This window comes from Mobula hypostoma, chromosome 2, assembly GCF_963921235.1.
Source record: "Mobula hypostoma chromosome 2, sMobHyp1.1, whole genome shotgun sequence".
Taxonomy (NCBI): domain Eukaryota; kingdom Metazoa; phylum Chordata; class Chondrichthyes; order Myliobatiformes; family Myliobatidae; genus Mobula; species Mobula hypostoma.
This window is the reverse complement of record NC_086098.1, coordinates 14,721,639-14,745,223: the sequence shown is the minus strand read 5'-3', so window position 1 is coordinate 14,745,223 and position 23,585 is coordinate 14,721,639. Positions and strand designations below refer to the sequence as shown.

The window sequence follows — 23,585 nt, the reverse complement described above, 5'->3', positions numbered from 1 at the left end:
TTTCAATCAAAACCTTTCCGGTGTGTAATACTCAGTACACAGCCACATGAAGCATTTTATTTTGGGCAAAATACTGTTTTCTTTTCAGCATCTAAAAGCTGAAAAGCAGTAATCAAATTCCTAATACATTAAACCAAAGTATACCTTTTACTCCTGGATACCTCATGTACATTGTAAGCACTGTTGCAGTATTCACAAGTTTTACATAGAAACATAGAAAATAGATGCAGGAGTAGGCCATTCGGCCCTTCGAGCCTGCACCGCCATTTATTATGATCATGGCTGATCATCCAACTCAGAACCCCGCCCCAGCCTTCCCTCCATACCCCCTGATCCCCGTAGCCACAAGGGCCATATCTAACTCCCTCTTAAATATAGCCAATGAACTGGCCTCAACTGTTTCCTGTGGCAGAGAATTCCACAGATTCACCACTCTCTGTGTGAAGAAGTTTTTCCTAATCTCGATCCTAAAAGGTTTCCCCTTTATCCTCAAACTGTGACCCCTTGTTCTGGACTTCCCCAACATACAATCTTCCTGCATCTAGCCTGTCCAATCCCTTTAGGATTTTATACGTTTCAATCAGATCCCCCCTCAATCTTCTAAATTCCAACGAGTACAAGCCCAGTTCATCCAGTCTTTCTTCATATGAAAGTCCTGCCATCCCAGGAATCAATCTTTGTACTCCCTCAATGGCAAGGATGTCTTTCCTTCTAGAAGCCTGTACACTTCTAGAAGCCAAACAACAGCATACAATAGTTGTATACATGTACCACATACAACAGTTGTATACATGTACCACAACTTGTATGAACAGGAACTGGAAAACAGAATATTCCTGGGTGATGTAGATCTCTTGGGAAAACACTTTTCCTTTTGCACATTCAACCTGAAGGTGGTTGCATTTTCAACAATTCAGGTTCCTTGCTACAGCAGACCGCCTTTTCATGTCCATCGCTTTGAAGGATAACTCCACTTCAAAGGAATTTAAAAAAAAATCTTTTTCTTGTATGTCCATCTTGGATTTTATTTATCTGGTTATGATTCTCTGGACACTTATGATATGATCATCAGGGCCTGTCTTCTACCCATCTGAGATATTTATCAGAAGTGATACCTGTGTAGGGCCCTTTGCATTGTCAATGATCCCTCCCATCTGTCCTATAATCTCTTCGACCCCCTACCATCAGGCAGGATGTACTGTGGCCTAGGACAAGAACTGTTAGGATGGGAATCAGCTTCTTCCACCGCCCCCACCCCTCCACACCACCCCGGGCATGAGACTACTGAACTCTCCGCCACCAATCAGGTCTCATCACAAATGAACGCAATTGTAAAACGTAGGCAGACTACGACTAACTTGAAATTCGTTTGTCAGGATCTCCCTCCTCTTCTTCACCACTATTTTCCTGAATAGCATCTTCGGGGATTGCCTGCATTTGGACACCAGGAGCATGTGGTAGCATGCGTAGATTTTCAAATAAACGCAGTCTGTGAAAAGACAAATTACACAAATGCTAAATTACTTCAAGAATAACTGAACAATAACTACCATTTAATATTGTGGCAGCCATAGAAAAGAAACAAGATAGTTACGGAAAAGGGATAAGGTTGACCCTCAAATTAATGTATTAAATTGGGGGTAAATCTTTTAAAAGAGATTTAGTAAGAGTTTGTGGTCAACATGTTCCAGTAAGGTTGAAAGGTAAAAATGGCAAGATTAGGTAATCTTGAATGATAAAGGATATGGATCAGAAATTAAAAGAAAGACGACAGGTATAAGCAACTGAAATTGAGCAAGGGTTTGAGAAATAGAGAGTGGAAGAGAACTCAGGGAATAAATTAAGACGGTGAAAAAGGCTCATGAGATATCCTTTGCAAATAAGATTACTCTCTAAATATTATCAGCAGCATGAGTGCAATTAGAGAAAGAGTAAAGCCAGAGGACTTGGGGCAAGGTCTTAAGTGAATACCTTCCATCTCTCTTCATTAAGGAGAGGGACTTTAAACACAGTGAGTTCAGGGAGGTCCTGTCTGCAGTATTAAGATGGAGGAGATGATAGATATCACATAAAACATAAAAGTTGATAAATTCCCAGGATGTATGAAATCTATCATAGGATACCATTGGAGAAAGCTTGGGCCCCAGCAGAGATTTCCACTTTATGTTAATCATTGATGATATATCACAATACCATAGAACAATACAGCACAGTATGGACCCTTTGGCTCATGATGTTGCGCCACCCTTTTAATTTACTCCATGATCAATAAATTCCTTCCCTCTAACCCATTCCATAACCCTCTTACCACATGCCTACCTGAGAGTCTCTTAAATGTCCCTAATATACTTGCCACTCTCAGTGCAGGTGGAAGAGCAGAGAATGAATTATTTTTTGCCTATATTGAATTCAGAGTGTAATTAGATCAACTAAAACATCACAGTACAATCTAAACTGATAATCAATAAGTAATTGGTGAGCAAGAACAGTGAAGGACACCTTCAACTAATCTTCTGAAATAGACTGATGGGATTTGATCAGTTTTCTGTTTACAGGATATATCTGGCTTAATTTCAAGTAAATGTCAATATTATTGACCTACTGTTGTACCTTGGATGGACTGAGCAAAATATTAAATTCTATAGACTATCCTCAATCATTTCTTCATATGTAGTGAATGGAACTGGGTAAAATCAAAGCTCTTACAGCCTGAGCCAAATCATCCATATGACACATCTGGTAGACGATCACAACTACTTCAAGTGCCTCATCGATGCACAGAGTGAAAACTCAAGAAATGCTGGAAATCCAGAGTAACACATCCAACACTGGAGGAACTTGACAGGTCAGGCAGCAACTTTGGAACGAAATAAACAGTAGACCTTTTGGGCTAAGTCCCTTCATCACAACTGAAAAGGAAGGGAGAAGTCAGAATAGGTAGATGGGGCAGGTTGCCAAGATTGAAGCTGGTATATAGATCTGGGATGAGTACATTTTATTTGACACACAAAATGTCTTGTAACATGATGATGGATGTCCTCATTATAAAAATTGCACTTTTCCACCTTGAGTTATGCTGGGCACTTGTATGACAGTTACTGGCAGACCTGCTTTTGAAAGGAAGAATGATGAGGATAACATCATTTAATTTTAACCTTAGAAATAATTTGCTCGCCATCTGTTATGGATCAGTTCTGGCAACAATGTCCCTCAGTATGTGGCCAACTTAGTTATCAGTCATGAACAAAGAAGTCTATTCCAACCACCCATCCAGTGCATTCTGCCCTGAACTATTCTCAGTGTTTCTTCCAAGTAGCGTTCAACATGGGAAAGTACGGATTCACAAATGGAACCAGCGTACTGGAGCCAGTACTCTGGTTCCCCCCACCCCCACACAGGGTTAGTAAATTGGGAGCCTGCACGATGGGAGCACACTGAAACCTGCGGGCTGCCCTCAGCACACCCTCAGACTGCATTGATCATTTACGTAAATAACGTATATCGCTATGCTATAACGTACATACAACAAGCAAAGGCAACCTTCAATCTTTAATCAGCAGTGGCTTTTTTAGCCATATTTCACCTGACGCTCAAGTAACGTTACCTTGAGTCAACAATAAAAAAATGCAATTATTTGCAAGGGAAAGGACACACCAAGGGATTATGAAGTCACAACAATTCTGAGCTCACAGCAGCAGTTTGTTGGTTGAATGGATTTTGAGATGCTCTCCCAATTTAGACACAGGCTCTAACTGCTCAGGACATGGATTTGCAAGACCAAACTGACTTGAATGCACTTTGCTAAATCCATCCAGGTCGTCCACCTAGTTTCATTATGTTTTGACACAACCGAGAGGCCTGCAAGAGCATTTCAAAATGCAGTCAAGAACCAAATAAACTGTTGTGGCTCCAGAGTCACATATTAGCCAGATCAATTTTGGCTGGCAGATCTCTGGGAGGTTTTATGATCATAATTACTGACTACAACTCTTAAAAAAAAAATGTTTATTCAAATAATCATATCTTAGTTCCCAGATGTCATAGTGGGATGTGAAGTTATTCTTCCAGACATTTATTCTGTCTTCTTGAATTACCAATCCAGTAACTAATACATTATTTTACCAACGCCCAGGTGGAGGAGCATTTAGTCATAGAGAGATAGAAAAGTACAGCACAGCAACAGGCCCTTCAGCCCATCTAGTCTGTGGCGAACCATTTAAACTGCCTAATCCCATCGACCTTCATTGGGACCATTTCCCTCTATACCTCAACCATCCATATACCTTCCAAACTTCTCTTAAACGTTGAAATTGGACCTGCAAGCACCACTTGTACTGGCAGTTCATCCTGCACTCTCATGACACTCTCAGTGAAGAAGTTCCCCTCATGCTCCCCTTAAACCTCTCATCTTTCACCCTCAACCTATGACCCCTGGTTGTAGTCCCATCCAACTTCAGTGGAAAAAGCCTGCTTGCATTTACCCTGTCTATATCCCTCATAATTTTGTTTCTTACCTTCAGAGCTTTATCAATTATGGCTACCCCTTCAGCTGACATGTTCCTAAACTCTGGAAATCCTTCTATAATTCTTTCAATTTCTCTGACCTTCATTCTTAAAAATCTACGTTGATCAAAACTCCAATTAAAATATTAAAGATACAACATGGCGTCTTTGATGCCCCTTTCGGTCTGCTTTACAATTAATTAACTATTTATAAAGTGCAGACACTACTCATTTGAAGGGAAGACGCAGAAAACTTAGACACAGCTACCTTCCACAAACAGAATTTTTTTTAAAAATTGAGCAGGGATTAAATAGGGACAGCACAGTGGTGTAGCTAGCTGAGTGGCTGACATACAGAGCCAGAAAGACAGGTTCAATCCTGACCTCAGTCAATGTTTATGTGGAGTTTGCACGTTCTCTCTACCATGACATGTAGGTCCTGAAAACAGAATACTGGGAGTTAGGAAGGAAGCTGAGAAGCAGGATCTGAAGGGTAGTAATCTCGGGATTGCCACCTGTGTCACGCAACAGCGAGGACAGGAATAAAATGAGGTGGTGGATAAATGTGTGGCTGAAAAATTGGAGCAGGGGAAAGGGATTCAGATTTCTGGATCATTGGGACCACTTCTGAGGCAGGTGTGACATGTACAAAAGGGACAGGTTCACTTGAATCCGAGGGGGACCAATATCCTTGCAGGTAGGTTTGCTAGAGCAGTTGGGAGTGGTTTAAACTATTAAGGTAGGGGGATGGGAACCAGTATGATAGAACTGAGGATGAGCCAGCAGGTTTAAAGTATATGATGTAATGCAATAATGTAATGTAAGGAAGGACAAGCCAATGACAGAGCAAAGATAAGTGCAAGCAGAACAAAGAGTTAAGATGTACCACAGAGGCAAAATTCATAAGGGCAAAGAATGCAAGACTGAAGGTGCTATATTTAGATGCACGTAGCATTACGAGTAAGGTGGACGAACTCGTAGCACAATTAGGAGAACGTGCAAAGGAGCTGGCAGATGGAATAGTGTCACGAATGTGTTGAGGTTGGAGAGGGTTCAAAGGACAAAGGGCCTCCCCTCCCACCTAGGGCACCAAAGTTAACCCCACTTCCTTTCTTTTCAATAGTACTATGTGGATTTCTTTTTATACTAATCTGAGAGAAAAGTGAGCTTATTTTAACATCTCATCTCATTAGACAATTCGCACAGTTCAGACAGTCCAGCAGTCTTACGGTAATGCATCGAAGTGTCAGCCATTTGGGCAAGTCAAGTCTGTTAACTCAACTTTTCAGTACTGACACATTACAAGACCTTTAACAATATTCTCAAGGAAAAATACTTGAAATGGTGCTCATTTAATATTTAAGGGTTTAAAGATAGAAGTCATATACTGAAAGACAAGTAGGGAGATGAAAGCTGTTAAAATGCTGATGTGTTCAGACTGAACATGTTTCTCCAGAGAACGGAATCAATAAACAGTTCATTAATGAACAAACACAATGTCTGTTGTAATCACAAAAGTTCAGCACCAGGGACTGAGTCAGAAGCTCAGTGAAGTTCTGCTCATACTTGTAAACAGAGATAGCAGAAACACCAGCATTTATCCCATCAGGTTTTGGATTAGAATGTGCATACTCAGTCACGCAAAGTCAAGTAAGAATGACCAGTAGCTTGCTAATTGCAGAGTATAAAAAAATGAAGTGTTCATTAATTTATATTATGCAAAGGCAAGTCTCTGAAGCAACATTAGACATAATGATTAACACCCAAGTGTGCCTCAGCAACTATCTTTTCAATTCACTTGGCAAATATTCAAATTTCTAGCTTGGACCAAGAAGAATTAACAGACTGATTATGCAAAATTTTATTTTTGACTATTCAAGCACGTAAGTTACTCATGGTACCTGGGTATTCAAGGGGATTTCTACAGCAAAACATAAATGGAGAAAAATTACTTTTAGATACACAAGGCTTAACTTCCTCCCATTTTACCAAAGTAATTCAGGAAATTTGCTTGCATTATTTAAAAAAAAAGATATTTAAAATTGGTGTTATACTAATGCAATTTTTGCACTACTTATTCAACAATTTAATATACATTCATACTATAATTCAGATTTTTTCCCCTCTATTATTACGTATTGCATTGTACTGCTGCCACAAAGTTAACAAATTTCATAACATTTGCCGGTGGTATTGTAAGGGGTTTCTTTTTTTATGTCACGTCACTGTGTAGTCTAATTAAAATGACTTCTCTGTTATGTTATAATTGAAAGGGCTTCTTTGTTATGTTAACCGCTGAGAAAGTCCTTCCCGCTAGCAGTTTGTTTTGGATTATCTATCGATAACAGGACAAATGAACCAACTGCGATAGTTGTTATGCTTTGGTGTGTCTGTAAGATACTGTATGCGCGGGGTTTTGGGGGAGAAGGCGGGAGAGGGAGACAGAGGATGGACCAGGTGTTGTGAGTCTGCTAACGGGGTCGGACCCCGAGCGGGGCGTTCAGCGAGGAGAGGAAACGGAGACAGACTCGTGTGGAGCATCTGGTCGACCACCGTTGTTGGTCCCAGGCGGCTGGTCGAGGTGGTCCGAGGGGTTGCAGGGTGAAGAAGAAGGGTCCTGAGCTCCAACTGTTTGTGCACGAAGAGACTGAACTTTGATAAGTGTGGCACCTTTTATTTTCCTTTTATATTTTATTCTCTATTAATTATATAGTTCCAGTAATATCTATAAACTGTAAATCATTTAATCGGATCTGGTGTATTGTCTGTTATTTGGGCGGGGTGGGGTACATCACACAGCATCCACACAAACTGATTACCCAGTTTGACGGGGCCGAGGGCTGTCTCCCTAGACGACAGCGAGCCGAGTGATCCTGAGGCTGGCTGGGAGGGCTACAGTATGAAACCTGATTCTGATTTAAAGTTGTTTATTGAGACATAAATTGATAAAACAGTAAATGAAGTGAAAGAAGTAATGATAGATTCAGAAGTCTAAATACCTCCTAAATCTGAAATACCATTGTCCCAGGCAATGCAAAAATACACTGTCGATTTGCAAATTAATTGGATATATCTAAGTTAAGACCTACCAATATCTGCTTCTCATTTTATGGTGTCTCATTATTTGGTGTCTATTATCAGAAGCTTTTTACATTAACTAATACTAGATCAAGAGATTGCTGTATCATGACAGTGCATTACCTTGCACACTTAGAAATCTTAATTTCACAGCACGCATAGCTGTGGCTTGAAGGGCTCCCTGCCCAAAAAATTAGCTGATCTAAAAGCTTGGAGGTGCCAAGGAGGTGGATAGTATAATCTGAAGAACGGAGATGTGAGGAGCTTCAGGAATAGCTTTCACCTAAAGTCAATACGGCCAACACCGGAATTCAGGATTCATCCCTTGTGCTTCTGACCTACTGTAAGATTACAATACTTACTTAATTTTTTCCATATATTCCAGTGTGTTCTGGTTCATCATATTGGAAGGACTGATGTGTAGCTTGAAGTCTGGCCCAAAGTACTCAAAATAGTCATTATATGGTAATTCTAATTTAGGAAAATAAGAATACAAGTTTTAGATTATGAGAGCAACTAAAATACATGACAACATTACTAATGTAATATTAATGTGATTATTTAATAACAAGGGTAAAGAAGGAATTCTTTTTTACTACAGGAATATAACTGAGGATCAAATAAGCTGTGCTAAATTTGATTTGAAAAACAGGAGAAATATTGTGGATGGTAGAAATCTGAATTGACAATAGAAAATGCTAGATACACTGAGCAAGTCATAGAGCATTGTGAAGCAAGGCATGGAGATGACATTTTAAGTTGCTTACATTACATTAACTCAAAAGTGACTAAGAGCGACAAAAACATTTAGTCTCTAAGAGATATAAAAGCAGAAGAAAATGTGAAAAATATTCACAAAGATGACTTACTTACTTATTGAGATACAGCGTGGAATATGCCTTTCTGGTTCTTCGAGCCATGTCATCAAGCAATCCCTGAGTTAATCCGAGTCTAATCATGGGACAATTTTAAATGACCAATTAACCTACCAACAGGTACATCTTTGGACTGTGGGAGGAAACTGGAGCACCCGGAAGAAACCAACATGGTCATGGGGAGAACAGGCAGCGGTGGGAATTGAACCCGGTTGTCTGTACTATAAAGCATTGTGCGAGCCTCTACACTACTGTGCCGCCCCAGATGTCAGAATTGAGAGGTTATTAATAAAGAATAGATGGTCTTAGGTCCTTATCTCTACAAACAAAATTAGAACATTAATCTAATAAAACTTTTAAATTATGAAGGGCATCAACAGTATTTGCACTTCTGAGAAAGTCTAAGATTAAGTGCCAATAAATTGAGAATATATTTAAATTTTATCCTGCAGACAAAAATGTATTATCTTCTGATTAAACTAGCTTTATTTCCAGAATGGATACTTCAAGCTATGCAAGTTTTGTACCAATTTTCCTTATGTGTTCAGTATCATCGGGGATCCTACTGAAATCATTAAAGTAAACAAGTAAGCTTTTTGCTTCAAGTTCACAAGCTCAGAGTTAGGACTAATAAAATTCTTTTGTGTGCAATAATTACCATTTGGGATTTCTGTATCCAGTGCTACAGCAGTCTCATATGTCCAACACCGAGCCACATTGCGGATTGTATATCCTCCTCCTCCAAGCATCAGGAGGGGCAAGTTGAAAGTCTTCATGAATTCCACACACTTAGCATGACCTATTGCAACGAAGAGTAATAATCTAAAATGGTGTCCTCTAAAAACCATTAAGAGCATGCTGTGTCTTTCAATAATGAAGGTATGCATGAGAATTCATTACAACATATGGTAAATGTGCACATACCCTTTAGTGTGAGATTGAAACATCCAAGTCTATCTCCTGACAATGAATCAGCTCCACACTGTAGTACAACAGCACTGGGTTGGTACATTTCCATAACCTTAGTCAAAATCTGCATTAAAAAGTAGAACAAGTCAGCTCTTTATACTAAATAGTACAATTTATAATGCATGATCAATCGCAGAAAAGTTAAATACCTACAAAGATAGAAGAATATTCAAGAAACTTACTGGCTTAAATATCTGTTCATAAGATTCATCATCAATTCCATCTCGTAATGGGAAGTTAACAGCATAATATTTACCTTTGCCTGCCCCTATGTCCTATTGGTAAAAGACAGACAAAATCTGAAATCAGTCATAATTTGGGACAGAATCATTACTGATGCAATTCCATCACTTTTCATGCACAAAACATCTGTATATCAAAATATTATCTTCAGATTATATTCATCTATTTATATTTTCATAATGTTTCCTTGACTATTTTGACTCTGGATCATGGCAACTCCAAACATATCTTACATCTCTTTATAACTTTTCTGTTAATTGTTAGGTTTGACTCAATAAATTTCTTAATAAATTTTTGACACAAGTCACGAAAGAGGCAATGAAGTCAAGAGATGTTCATTGCTGCAAAAACATTGCTATACTATCTTTTTTCTTTACATTCTTTAAGGATTGCAGTTTGAATAATAAAAAGTTTAGGTAGCAGAGTAGATTGTTTCAGGTTTTGAATGCAAACTCAAAACACTTCCAAACCACCTGGATGTATGCATCCTTAGACAATCTAACTGATTTTTTTTTAAACTACAGATGCCACTGCAGTACTGTCTCACCATATGGCAGATGGTGGCACCACAACATAATCTGCTGAGCCATCGTGCGAGTCTGCGGATTGTAGCAGAATTGTTGTGATCACTACGATACCTGGCTAAAACCCAAGTCAAGACTTCAAAGTCACACAGAGCTAAGGGAAAGGCTTTCACATACAAAAATCATAGCTAAGTGGGTAATGCATTTTTTAAATTAACTATTCTGCATTTCTTTTGATTTCTTTGAGTCTCAGTTTACCATGCCAGATCATGCTGGGATTAGCATTGCTGGACAGCCTCCCTGTCCACACTATCCTCTTACAAAATGGATGGAAGGCTGAATTCAACCCTGCATCCTTATGTCCTCCTGAAAAAACAAAGCTCACTGCTAGCAATCTCCTGATTTTAAAAGAGTCTCTGATAAAAACAAATTAAACAATTTAAAATACTTCATAAAGGGCTAAATACAAAGTCCTCTACAATACACAGTCTATTGAAACAATTAAATCTGAGATACTGTACCTTTTACTTCACTAATAGTGGCTTTCTTTTCACCATTGTTAGCCATACTCTCAACCTCATCTGTCCATCTCCTTGTATTTCTCAAACAGTTTGAGGGTAGTACTTTCATTTTTCCCTCTTCTTCCACTCTAACAGCATCCATATTCATTAGACCAGCCTCCATAATTTACACCATCTTGAACATGATGACACTACTAGAAACAACTCCCTTTCATCATTCTATAGTTCATTCTCTCTGCAACTATCTGGGTCACTCTTCTATTTCTACTGAAGCCTACTCTCCATGTAACACAGGAGGCGCAACAACTGCTCCTTTACCTCCTCCCTTCCCACCACTAAAAGATTCAAATATATCTTTGAGTGATTCGGCAATTCACTTGCACTTCTTCCAACTTAATTTGATACCCAGATGCAATCTCCTCTCCAACACAGAAACTCACATGACCGCTATGCAAGACACCTAGGTTCAAGCTGTAGAGTAACCCTGAGCTTTGAAGTGCCTGTCACTTTAATTCTTTATCCCAATCTGACCTTCCTGATGTCCTACACCGTTCTAATGAATCTCAATGCAAACTTGAGGAACATCATATCATCTTTGATTATTTATTATTTATTGAGACACAGTGTGGAATAGGCTCTTCCAACCATTCAAGCAGTGCCACCCAGCAAACCTTGATTTAACTCTAGCCACCCTTTGCCAAACTGAGGCTGAGGCCAAGGACCTGCTCTGGGCTTCATGACTGTGGGCCTGCTCTGAGCTACATGTCTCAGGACTCACTTTCATTCTAAATGCTATTTGCTTACTTTTATTGTTTGCACTATTTGTTTTTTTTCTCTCTGCACACTGGGTGTTGGTTGGTCTTTTTTACTAATGGATTTGTTTAGGTTTTGTTTCGTGACTGCCTGTAAGGAGATGAATCTCAAGGTTGTATAGTGTATACATACTTTGATAATAAATGTACATTGAACTTTGAATTAATCACTGAACAATTTACAATGACCAATTAACCTACGAACCAAAACGTCTTTGGACTGTGGAAGAAAACCGCAGCACCTGGGGAAGACCCATGCATTACATGGGGAGGACCTGCAGACTTCTTAGAGACGACATCAAAATTGAACTCCAACCTCCAACGTCCGGAGCAATAATACTGTTTCACTAACCACTATGCTACCGTGGCTTTCATAAGGACATGTTAAAAACATCAGAATTTCACAATGAATTCAAGAATTTCAGATAACTACCCTTTCCAGTTTGTGTTTAGGTTTGTTCTGATGAAATGTCATTAACAGTAACACTAACTGCATTCTTCTCTCCAGTCAATCCAGTATTTATTTTTAGATTTCCATAACTCCAGTGTTTTCCAGTCTACAGTCCCAACACTGCTGATTTCCTTTTCCTCCGCCTTCAATCTTTTCCTTCCATGTACATCTCCTCCAGATAAATCTATAATCATTCATTATCCTCTCACAGTTGGTACCAACTACTTCTGAGTTACTCAAACTGTCATGTTCTGTGCCCTATCACAGGCATTTCTCTTTGCTGTCTTCAACTCTTCCTTCTCTACAACTTAAAACAGGTAGTTTCTAACTTTACCTCAGTTCAGATTTAAGGCCCAAAGTATCACCTTTGACTACTTCTCCACACTTACTGCCCAACCTGCTGTCAACCTGTAGGAGTTCCTGATTTTACTTCAGATTTTCAGTATCTGTTGTTTTTGTTTTGTACTTACCCGAAGATCCCCTGTGCCAGGGAAATATTCACCATACTTATGGAATGATACAGTCATTACACGATCTGTTGTATAAAAGGCCTCTTCCACCCCATCTCCATGGTGGATATCTATGTCAATATACAAAACTCTTTGATGGTATCTGCAGAAAGAGAAAATACATCCTGTTATGAAAAAAAGGTGCTCACATGGAACATCGTGATCCAATTAATTTGTAGCCATTTCAAAGAGATTCTTCAGTATCCATCTTTACAGTATCCATGCACAAAAGTGTCCCAAGGTTCTCAATGGATCAAACAAAAATGATCCAAACATAAGTTAGAATAAATAACCATAAACACAAGAGATTCTGCAGATGCTTGAAATCCAGAACAACACACACACAAAATGTTGAAAGAACTCAGCACATCAGGCAGCATCTGTGGAGTTGACATTTTGGGCCGAGAGTCTTGGATCATGGCCCGAAACGTTGACCGTTTATTCCTCTTCGTAGATGCTGCCTGACCTGTTGAGGACAAGTAACCAAATGCTTGGTCAAAGATTAGCATTTAAATTATTTTAAAACTGCATTAAATGAAGAAAGCAAAGCAGAAATATTATTAAATTTTTTGAGGAAAGTTGAAGATTGTGCCTTGATAATCGAAGACCTAGGTTCTAAAGGTGGAACTATTAAATTTTAGATTAACTAACAGGCCAAAATTGTGTTTCTGTTTCATGAAGAGCTAATACAGGCCAGCAATTATAATGAATTGACCCTCATGAGAGTTCAGACTTAGGAAGCCAGAACTGTACAGTAGAGTTAGGGAAACTGACTTGGACTGTTTTAGATTAATCAAGTCCGCAAGTAACAAAGACATGAATGAGGATGAGCTGAGGCAGAAGTAATATCAGGCAATATTGCAAAGGTGGAAATAAAGACCAGATTCTGCAGAAGCTGGAAATCCAGAAAAACACAGGCAAAATGCTAGAGGAACTCAGCAGGTCAGGCAGCATCTATGGGAAGGAATAAACTGTTAATATTCTGCGTCTAGACCCTTAATTGGGACCGGAAAGGAAGGGAGAAGTTGTCAAAAATAGGGCGGAAATATGTGTCATTTGACACATTGTTAATCTATCAGGATTCTTATACTGGAAAATAGCACAATAGTGTAAAACCTTTCTTGTAATTCTTCTCAAGCCTTTTTTTTTATTAATAGCATTGAATGAGTTATTGTTATAGATATATGTAGACCAAACTGCCAAGTCAAGAATAAAAACATTAATGATTTGCTGTTGGAATAGGATAGAATTTCTATTTTTGCTTCAAATGTGGCTTCAGCGTTAAATTGTTAGAATATCTTGTGGGTGAAATTTAAGCTTCAATAAGTTACAAAATACAGAGAAGCAGTTCAGCAACTTGCTATACCCCTAATTGTTTTCCCGTCCATTGAAATCAATGGAAAGCATGAAGGGATTGGGGCTGAGAAGGAAATGGATCAGCCATGATGAAATGGTGGAGCAGATGCTTTGGGCCAACTGGCCTAATTCTTATGGTCTTATACAAGAGTTTTAAACATCTACTAGTCCATTCTACATATAATTCAATCCCCATCTCACCTGGTGCCCTTTCTTTCTTCTTTAATGGAAATTTATATCTAATTGGTCAATAGGTAAGAAACTAGCATTTCCTTCTGATTTTATTGTCTTTATTGATAATATTTGTTAATCTTTCATATGGTTGATTTCATTGAACAGCTGAATTGGGCTTTTACAAAATTGCAACGGGAGGGGGCGTGAACTGCAGCAAGGTATTGATATACTAAGGTGAATCCTGAGGTGAGGAGGTTGTGCTATTAACAGAGACTGAGCTAATTACCCTACATTCACTGGAGTTTAGAAGTGGAGCATGGTATTTTTGAAAATATTATCAAATAAAGATTGATGGAATAGATAAGAGGTTGCTTCTTCTGGCTGGAGAATCTAGAATTAAAGGGCATGATAATTAGAAAAGAGGGAGAAAAGGAGATAAAATTTCTAAAGAGTGGGTTGGATATTTTCTATTCTCTACAAGCGAAGATGTATTACTAACTTTAATTATGAATAACAAGACATTGGTTGGGGAAATAATTGATACAAGTGACATTTTGGGACAAATGATCATAATATGATGCTATTTACAGACTCATTGTTGAACACTTAGGAAAATTAGACAAAACGAGACAGAAATAGAGGAGACTTTTATAATGACAAGAAGCAAGCTGCCCAAAGTGAAACAAAAAAGATCGACTCCAAGGAAACCAATATTGGAATAGCTTTAAAAAGACTGAAAAGATATAGAACAAATACACACCATCAAATTCAGCCTGATAAATAATGATGCTACAAAAAATATTAAGAGGGCATATGGAATCAATCTTTTCTTAATCACTCATTTCTACATCGACAAAGATGTTAAGATAAAGAGGGGAAGCATGATGAGAAAATGTTCACTATATTGCAACAAATTTTATTTTACTCATTAGAAGATGTGGGTTCTGAGGGACAATAGAAATTGGCAGATATAATTAGCAAGTAGCTTGATTTGGCATTCACAGAATAAATAAACACTTAATCCATAGAATAGTGATAAGAGGTATTAGAAGGAAAAATACTGATGGTGGCAAGTTGAAGGCAAAGTAAGTACTCAGATTATAAGGAGTTTGTGGAAATTATTTAGGGTGGATGGAGGATGAGGGATTCAAAGTGGAAAGAAAATGGGAAATTCAGGTGTTCTCAAGACTGTACGGAAAATGACCAATAAAACAAACAGTTTATAAAGGGAACAATTAGATAAGTACTGTGTAATTACAGAACAGTTAATTCAAAGTATGGAAATCAAGGAGATGCTGTACTATGCAAAAGTCTTTGGCACATTTTGCTAACTGGTGTGTCTAAGATTTTTGCACAGTACCGTATCTACTAAATGTTTACCAATATTAACACCAACACAGGTATTGTTTCAAGAGCAAAGAGAGGATGGATATGGATATCTTTCCATCATGTGCTTTAAATCAAATCAAAATTAACTCAAGCAGGAAATAATGTAATAAAACAGCTTACACTACTGTGCAAAAAGTCTTAGGCATCCTAGCTACACACATTTGCTTTTGCACAGTACTGTACATACGTACTTTCAATTAGCTGTTCTGTACAGTACTGTAGGCAAAAACAGGAAGCTGAAATTGAAGAAAGCATTAAATATCCAGATGAGAAGACAGCAACGTGATTTTAAACAGGTTGTTTGAAAAAGCAACACACACAAAATGCTGGAGGAACTCAGCAGGCCAGGCAGCATCTATGGAAAAGAGTAAACAGTCAACGTTTTGGGTCGAGACATCGATTACTTTTTTCCTTTTCATAGATGCTGCCTGGCCTACTGAGTACCTCCAGCATTTTGTGTGTGTTGCCTTGGATGTGCAGCAATGGCAGATTTTCTCTTCTTTAAGAAAACAGAAGCACAGTACTGATAAAAAGGAGCAAGCTGAATTAAAAACTAGAAGGAAGGAGCCTATCAGATTTTTCAAAGTGTTTACAAGTCGGTCACAATGGTACGCAGGAGAGTGTTCTGGCACAGATTCTGTGCAAATCAATGATGCATATATTGGGCAGGAGAGAGTAGCACACAGACTTGCAGATGCTACTGAAAAGGTAGCAAACTAAATAATTAAATAAAAAGACAAAAGGAAACTGTAAAGAAATAACAATGGATTACGGATATGGGTAAAAGACAAACCCACGCTTGTGGATAAGAAAAGCAGCTCTGATCAGAGATAAGATTTCAGCATAGATTGGGTGTGACAGATGATCGATTTTATGCTATTTTTCTATATTTTTAAAAATTTACATAGCGTGGAGTAGGTCTTCTGGCCCTTTGAGCCACACCACCCAGCAACCACCCCGATTTAATCCTAGCCTAATCGCAGGACCATTTACAATGATCAACTAACCTACCAACTAGCATGTCTTTGTATTGTGGGAGGAAACCAGAGCACCCAGAGGAAACCCAAGTGGTCATGGGGAGAAACTCCTTACAGGCGGCAGCAGGAATCTAACCTGGGTTGCTGATACTGTAGATCATTGTGCTAACCACTACGCTATTGTGTCATCATCAACACTACCAGCTTTAAAAAGTACAGTATATTGTACAGGGACTTCCTTGGAAATTTAGTATTTAGTCAATTTAGCAATTTTAGAGCATTGAAAATTCCACTGAATTATTCATGCAGTAAATTGCACGTCTGTAGAATAAGCCAAATTAGGTCAGTGACTGACTTCAGAAAGACAGTAACTAATTTACTTACTTCAGCAATTCAAGGATGGCGAGAACAATATCATTGACATAACAGAAACCTGATGCCTCAGATTTCTTGGCATGATGAAGGCCTCCAGCCCAGTTGATTGCAATGTCAGTCTGTTGCCTGTTGAGTTTTACTGCTGCAGCTATGTAGAAGACAAAAAGCAATATTTTCTTTGACATGGTAGAAATTTGACTTGCAATAGAATTTGTAATGAATTTTGAAATAGTTCGCTAAATTGCGATGACAATTTAATAGCTTTTGCTGCTAAAGTACATCCCAGAAACTTTGTAAAATCTCACCGACTGAACCTCCCGTTGATAACTGACAAAATTCAAACATTCCGTCAAATACGGGACAATCTTCTCCAACGTTAACTGCAGGAACAAAAGCAATTTTGGAAAATATTGACAGCAATCACAGAAAACATTTAAATTAATAATTAATTACTTTGATTACTCTTTTTAAATAGACAGAGTGTTTCAGCTGGCTTATTCAGAATGGAAGTATCTGTACAAATATAGCAAAAGCAGCCCTAAGTCAGAAGTAAAATACATCTTAGCAGTAAAATCACGTATGGCACCCTGAATTTATCAGGATTCCTACTACTACCATTTCAGCGTAACTATAATTCAACTGATATTGCTTTCAAATCAGAAAGTTGAAGGTTTAAATGGTTTTGAGCATGTAACATAGTCAGATATGTCTTTTCAATACTGAGCACCAACTGCTGGGTGGCATTTTAAATTGAAGCCTCTTCCAATATTGAATTAATTTACTCCAAAGATTTTTTCAATGCAATTCTGAGAGACGTTAGGAGTTCCTTAACTCCGTTCAACTTCACTGTATGACTCCACAAGATTATATATCTATTTCCCATACCATGCTTCCTTATGGACGAGGAAAGAAAATCAATTATTTCTTTCTTACTAACTAGAAACAGAATAATTTCAAATATGCAGCTGAAAAAGAGAGAAACAACCACTTTGAACTTTTCTACTACATTTTAGATGACATGTGGAACTTTGGAATAAAAGCAATTAATAGTTTGGTTTGGGATTATATCAGTGGACTTTTACAATATCCTCCACAGTTCATCATAAAATTGTATTGTACAAAACAGTTTAAATTATATTCTTACATCTTTGCATCTGTTTGCTGTACTCTGACATGTTATCTGGTCGTATTGATCGCAGAAATTTGACGTAGTCATCACTATGGTACTTCGTCATCTCCTCAGTTACAGCTTTATGTGGTCGCTAGTGGAAAAATAAAAATAATAACCAGGTTGTATTATTGTCAACTCCTCTTTAATCTTCAACTACTCAGGTTAATAGAAGATACAAGCACCAACTTACATAAATTTCCATCTTTCGGTATAAGCCATAATTCAGCAGTAGATTATGGGTCATACGGATTCGATGTGGTTTCATGGGATGTCCCTGGCCATAATAGTAGTTTCCAATATCACCTAGTAAAAATGAAAATGTTACAAGAATAAAAACTGCAGTTTTTCAAGCATCATTAAATCTCAGTGAATTAACTATAGTTCCAATATAGTTCATCAGCTGAGTCCTGACGATCAAGTAAAGCAAGTATCAGTGCCAAAGAATCCTATTAAGATATTTATTGTGGATTCAGTTTTTCAACAGCAAGCCACAGGCAATACATTTCTCAAAACGTGAATACTAGATATGACGAAAAAGGAATTTAAAAGTATTTTTAAAAGCCAAAAACATAAGAGGGTGATTGATAAATTTGTGGCCTAAGGTAGAAGGAGTCAATTTTAGAAAACCTAGCACATTTATTTTTCAACATAGTCCCCTCCTACATGTACACACTTAGTCCAGTGGTCGTGGAGCATACGGATCCCTTCTTTGTTGAAGTTGTCCACTGCAGGGCTGATTGATAAGTTCATGGCCTAAGGTTAGCAGGAGATGAGTTATACAGCTCTCGTTAGACACACGTGCAGTTCAACTCTTTGAGTGACAATGCAGTAAGTTTGAAGTTGTCATCTCCTTCTACCTTAGGCCGCAAACTTATCAATCACCCCTGCTGTTGACCATTTTCTGGAGGTCCAAGACGCTGACTTCTACAAAGAAGTGATCCGTATGCTCCACGACCGCTGGACTAAGTGTGTAAATGTAGGAAAAATAAATGTAAACAACAGGAATTCTGCAGATGCTGGAAATTCAAGCAACATACATTACCACCATTCAGGGCCCCAAACAGTCCTTCCAGGTGAGGCAACACTTCACCTGTGAGTCGGCTGGGGTGATATACTGCATCCGGTGCTCCCGATGTGGCCTTTTATATATTGGCGAGACCCGTCGCAGACTGGGAGACCGCTTTGCTGAATACCTACGCTCTGTCCGCCAGAGAAAGCAGGATCTCCCAGTGGCCACACATTTTAATTCCACATCCCATTCCCATTCTGACATGTCTATCCACGGCCTCCTCTACTGTAAAGATGAAGCCACACTCAGGTTGGAGGAACAACACCTTATATTCCGTCTGGGTAGCCTCCAACCTGATGGCATGAACATCGACTTCTCTAACTTCCGCTAATGCCCCACCTCCCCCTTGTACCCCATCTGTTACTTATTTTTATACACACATTCTTTCTCTCACTCTCCTTTTTCTCCCTCTGTCCCTCTGAATATACCCCTTGCCCATCCTCTGGGTCCCCCCTCCCTGACTTTCTTCCCGGATCTCCTGTCCCATGATCCTCTCGTATCCCCTTTTGCCTATCACCTGTCCAGCTCTCGGCTCTATCCCTCCCCCTCCTGTCTTCTCCTATCATTTTGGATCTCCCCCTCCCCCTCCAACTTTCAAATCCCTTACTCACTCTTCCTTCAGTTAGTCCTGACGAAGGGTCTCGGCCTGAAAGGTCGACTGCACCTCTTCCTAGAGATGCTGCCTGGCCTGCTGCGTTCACCAGCAACTTTTATGTGTGTTGCTTGAAAAATAAATGTGCTAGGTTTTCTAATATTGATTTCTTCTACCTTAGGCCATGAACTTATCAATTACCCCTCGTATTTTATCTTGGACAATACCACCTATCACCTCCCAGTTGCTTACATTATTCCCACTACCCCACTCACCTCCCTATCTTCCTCCCTTTCACTTGGATTCACCTACCACCCACCAGCTCTCGCTCCACTTCCCCACCCTTTATACTTGCTATCTCCCTCTTCTCTTCTGTCTTTAGGAAGGCTCTCAACCTGCAACAACGACTGTTTTTTTTCACTCAATAGATTCTGCCTGACACAATGAATTCATCCCGTTTGGGAAAATAAAACTACTGTTATACTAATATGAGACCAAAGATGTATCCAGTCCAGCTCCAAAACTAAGACAGAAAAGATAACTATTGAATGGCCAAACAGTTGATTTTTCATTTAAAAACAGAACTATTTTCATTGGGTGTCATCAAGACAGCTTGATTGCAGTGTACTGAAGACATTGTAATGAGAGACGCGGAGATGGCAAAGGAACTGAATGCGTATTTTGCATCAGTCTTCAGTGGAAGACGTCTGCAGTATACCAGACATTCAAGAGTGTCAGGGAAGTGAAGTATGTGCTGTGAAAATTACGACTGAGAAGGTGCTCAGGAAGCTTAATGGTTTGAGGGTGGATAAATCTCCTGAAGCTGATGGAATGCACCCTTGGGTTCTGAAGGAAGTAGCTGGAGAGATTGCGGAGACATTAACAAAGATCTTTCAAGAATGGGCAGATTCTGGCATTGTACCGGATGACTCATCCTCATCCCCCATCCTCACCACATTCTACAGAGGTTGTATCGAGAGCGTCCTGAGCAGCTGCATCACTGCCTGGTTCGGAAATTGCACCGTCTCAGATCGCAAGACCCTGCAGCGGATAGTGAGGTCAGCTGAGAAAATCATCGGGGTCTCTCTTCCTGCCATTACAGACATTTACAAAACACGCTGCATCCGTAAAGCAAACAGCATTACGAAGGACCCCATGCACTCCTCATACAAACTCTTCTCCCTCCTGCCACCAGGCAAAAGGCACTGAAGTATTCAGGCTCTCATGACCAGACTATGTAACAGTTTCTTCCCTCAAGTCATCAGACTCCTTAATACCCAGAGCCTGGACTGACACCAACCTACTGCCCTCTACTGTGCCTATTGTCTTGTTTATTATTTATTATTTATTGTAGTGCCTGCACTGTATTGTGCACTTTATGCAGTCCTGGGTAGGTCTGTAGTCTAGTGTAGTTTTGTGTTGTTTTACGTAGTTCAGTGTAGTTTTTGTATTGTTCATGTAGCACCATGGTCCTGAAAAACGTTATCTTGTGTTTACTGTGTACTGTACCAGCAGTTATGGTCAAAATTACAAAAAAAAAGTGATTTGACTTGACTGGAAAATTGCAAACGTTACTCCGCTATTTAAGAAAGGTGGGAGGCAGCAGAAAGGAAACTATAGACCTGTTAGCCTGATCTCAGTGGTTGGGAAGTTGTTGGAATCGATTGTTAGGGATAAGATTACTGAATACCTGGAGGCACATGACCAGATAGACCAAAGCCAGCATGGTTTCCTGAAAGGAAAATCCTGCCTGACTAACCTACTGCAATTCTTTGAGGAAATTACAAGCAGGGTAGACAAAGGAAATGCAGTAGATGTAGAGACCATGGAATTACAGGGGAGTTACTAGCATGGGTGGAGCACTGGCTGATTGGCAGAAAACAGAGAGTGGGAATAAAGGGATCCTATTCTGGCTGGCTGCAGGTTACCAACAGAGTTCCACAGGGGTCAGTGTTGGGATCACTGCTTTTTACGATATATGTCAATGATTTGGACTATGGGATTAATGGGATTGTGGCTAAATTTGCCAATGATACAAAGATAGGTGGAGGAGCGGGTAGTGTTGAGGAAACAGGCAGCCTTAGATAGTTTAGTGGAATGGGCAAAGAGGTGGCAAATGAAATACAATGTGGGAAAGTGTATGGTCATGCACTTTGGTGGAGGAAGTAAACGGGCAGACTATTATTTAGATGGGGAGAGAATTCAAAATGCAGAGATGGGAGTCCTTGTGCAGGATACCCTAAAGGTTAACCTCCAAGCTGAGTCAGTGGTGAAGGCGGCGAATGCAATGTTGGCATTCATTTCTAGAGGTATAGAATACAAGAGTCAGGATGTGATGTTGAGGCTCTATAAGGCACTCGTGAGACCACACTTGGAGTATTGTGTGCAGTTTTGGGCCCCTTATTTTCGAAAGGATGTTCTGACATTGGACAGGGTTCAGAGAAGAGTCATGAGAACAATTCCAGGAATGAAAGGGTTACTGTATGAGGACCGTCTGGCTGCTCTTGGGCTGTATTTCCTGGAGTTCAGGAGAATGGTGGCGGGGGTGGGGGAATCTCATAGAAACATTCCAAATGTTAAAAGGCCTGAACAGATTAGATATGGCAAAATTATTTCCCATGGTAGGGGAGTTTAGGACAAGAGGGCATGACTTCAGGAATGGAGGAAGTCCATTTAGAACAGAGATGCGGAGAAATTACTTCAGTCACAGGGTGGTAAATCTGTGGAATTTGTTGCCATGAGCAGCTGTGGAGGCCAAGTCATTGGCTGCATTTAATGCAGAGATAGACAGGTTCTTGATTAGCCAGGGCATCAAAGGGTATGGGGAGAAGGCAGGGAAGTGGGGATGACTGGAAGAATTGGATGAGCACATGATTGAATGGCCGAGCAGACTTGATGGGCCAAAAGGCCTACTTCTTCTCCTATATCTTATAGTCTTACTCAAGTTCTACAAAGAGAAAATTTAGAACCACTTCTTACCCATTATTTTGGAGCTCAATAAAAAATGTAAAATGCTTTCTTAAAAATTCTCAGTGTTTCAAAATATAGCATACGCACCATGGGGAACAAAGCTGAAATAATACATTATATAAATATATATGAAATTTGACAAGTTTCAAAGGGATAAAATAAAAGTTGACAGAAGAATTAATTTGAAGTATTTCTCGAAAGCGCAGAGGATAAAGAGATTATTTGTCACACGTACATTGGAACATAGAGTGAAATGCTCCATTTGCATCAAATCAAATCAGTGAGGATTGTGCTGAGCAGCCCGCCAGTGTTGCCGTGCTTCTGGCACCAACACAGCCCGCCCACAATTCTCTAACCTTAACCGTACGACTTTGGAAAGTGGGAGGACTCTACATTCTACAGATAGCCAGTGGAGAGAATCTTAACATGCTGCATCACTGAATGGTTTGGAAACTACATTGTGGTGGATAGGAAGGCTCTACAATCGGTAGTCAAAACTGTCCAATGCATCACCAGCCTAATTGCCATCAAGGGCGTACAGTATTTATACAGAAAAGGGCCAGTGACACTCTGAAGGACCCCACCCACCCTGCTCAAGGATTGTTTGTTCCACTCACATCAGGGAGGAGGCTACATCCACGACCAGACTCAAAAACAATTACTTTACTGAAGCATTAAGGCTCCACCCACTGACCCTCCTCTCCATACCCCCCCCCCACCATCACTACTTTATCATTCCCTGTCTGTTACATTACTTACAGACACTCCTGTGCCTAGTGTCACTCTATGGACATACAATCTCTGTACACAAGCTATCTTACATATTTACATTTATTGTGTTTTTTTATTATTATTCTTCATCTTATTGTATTTATTTTGTGTTGCATTGGTTCTGGAGTAACAATTATTTCATTCTCCTTTACACGTGTACTAGAAATAACATTTAAAAACCTTTTATCTTGAATCTTGGAATGCTTTTAGCACATGCTGTCTTACATACTATTGAACGCATGTTCTAACAGGATTA

The 23,585-nt window shown here is 39.4% G+C and overlaps 1 protein-coding gene across 2 annotated transcripts in view; it reads right to left on the bottom strand.

Annotated features, from left to right (window-relative positions):
• Positions 1-23,585, bottom strand: part of LOC134338109 (histone deacetylase 2-like) — a 68,664-nt gene that overhangs the window by 13,733 nt on the left and 31,346 nt on the right. For both annotated transcript variants that reach the window (XM_063033659.1, XM_063033665.1), the window contains 10 exons: positions 18,118-18,230; positions 17,901-18,018; positions 17,062-17,136; positions 16,766-16,904; positions 12,447-12,588; positions 9,608-9,700; positions 9,381-9,489; positions 9,115-9,255; positions 7,944-8,052; positions 1,359-1,489 (listed from right to left, as the gene is read on the bottom strand). In XM_063033659.1, the coding sequence (XP_062889729.1) occupies positions 1,359-1,489; positions 7,944-8,052; positions 9,115-9,255; positions 9,381-9,489; positions 9,608-9,700; positions 12,447-12,588; positions 16,766-16,904; positions 17,062-17,136; positions 17,901-18,018; positions 18,118-18,230 (1,170 nt within the window). The remainder of the gene's footprint in view (positions 1-1,358; positions 1,490-7,943; positions 8,053-9,114; positions 9,256-9,380; positions 9,490-9,607; positions 9,701-12,446; positions 12,589-16,765; positions 16,905-17,061; positions 17,137-17,900; positions 18,019-18,117; positions 18,231-23,585) is intronic.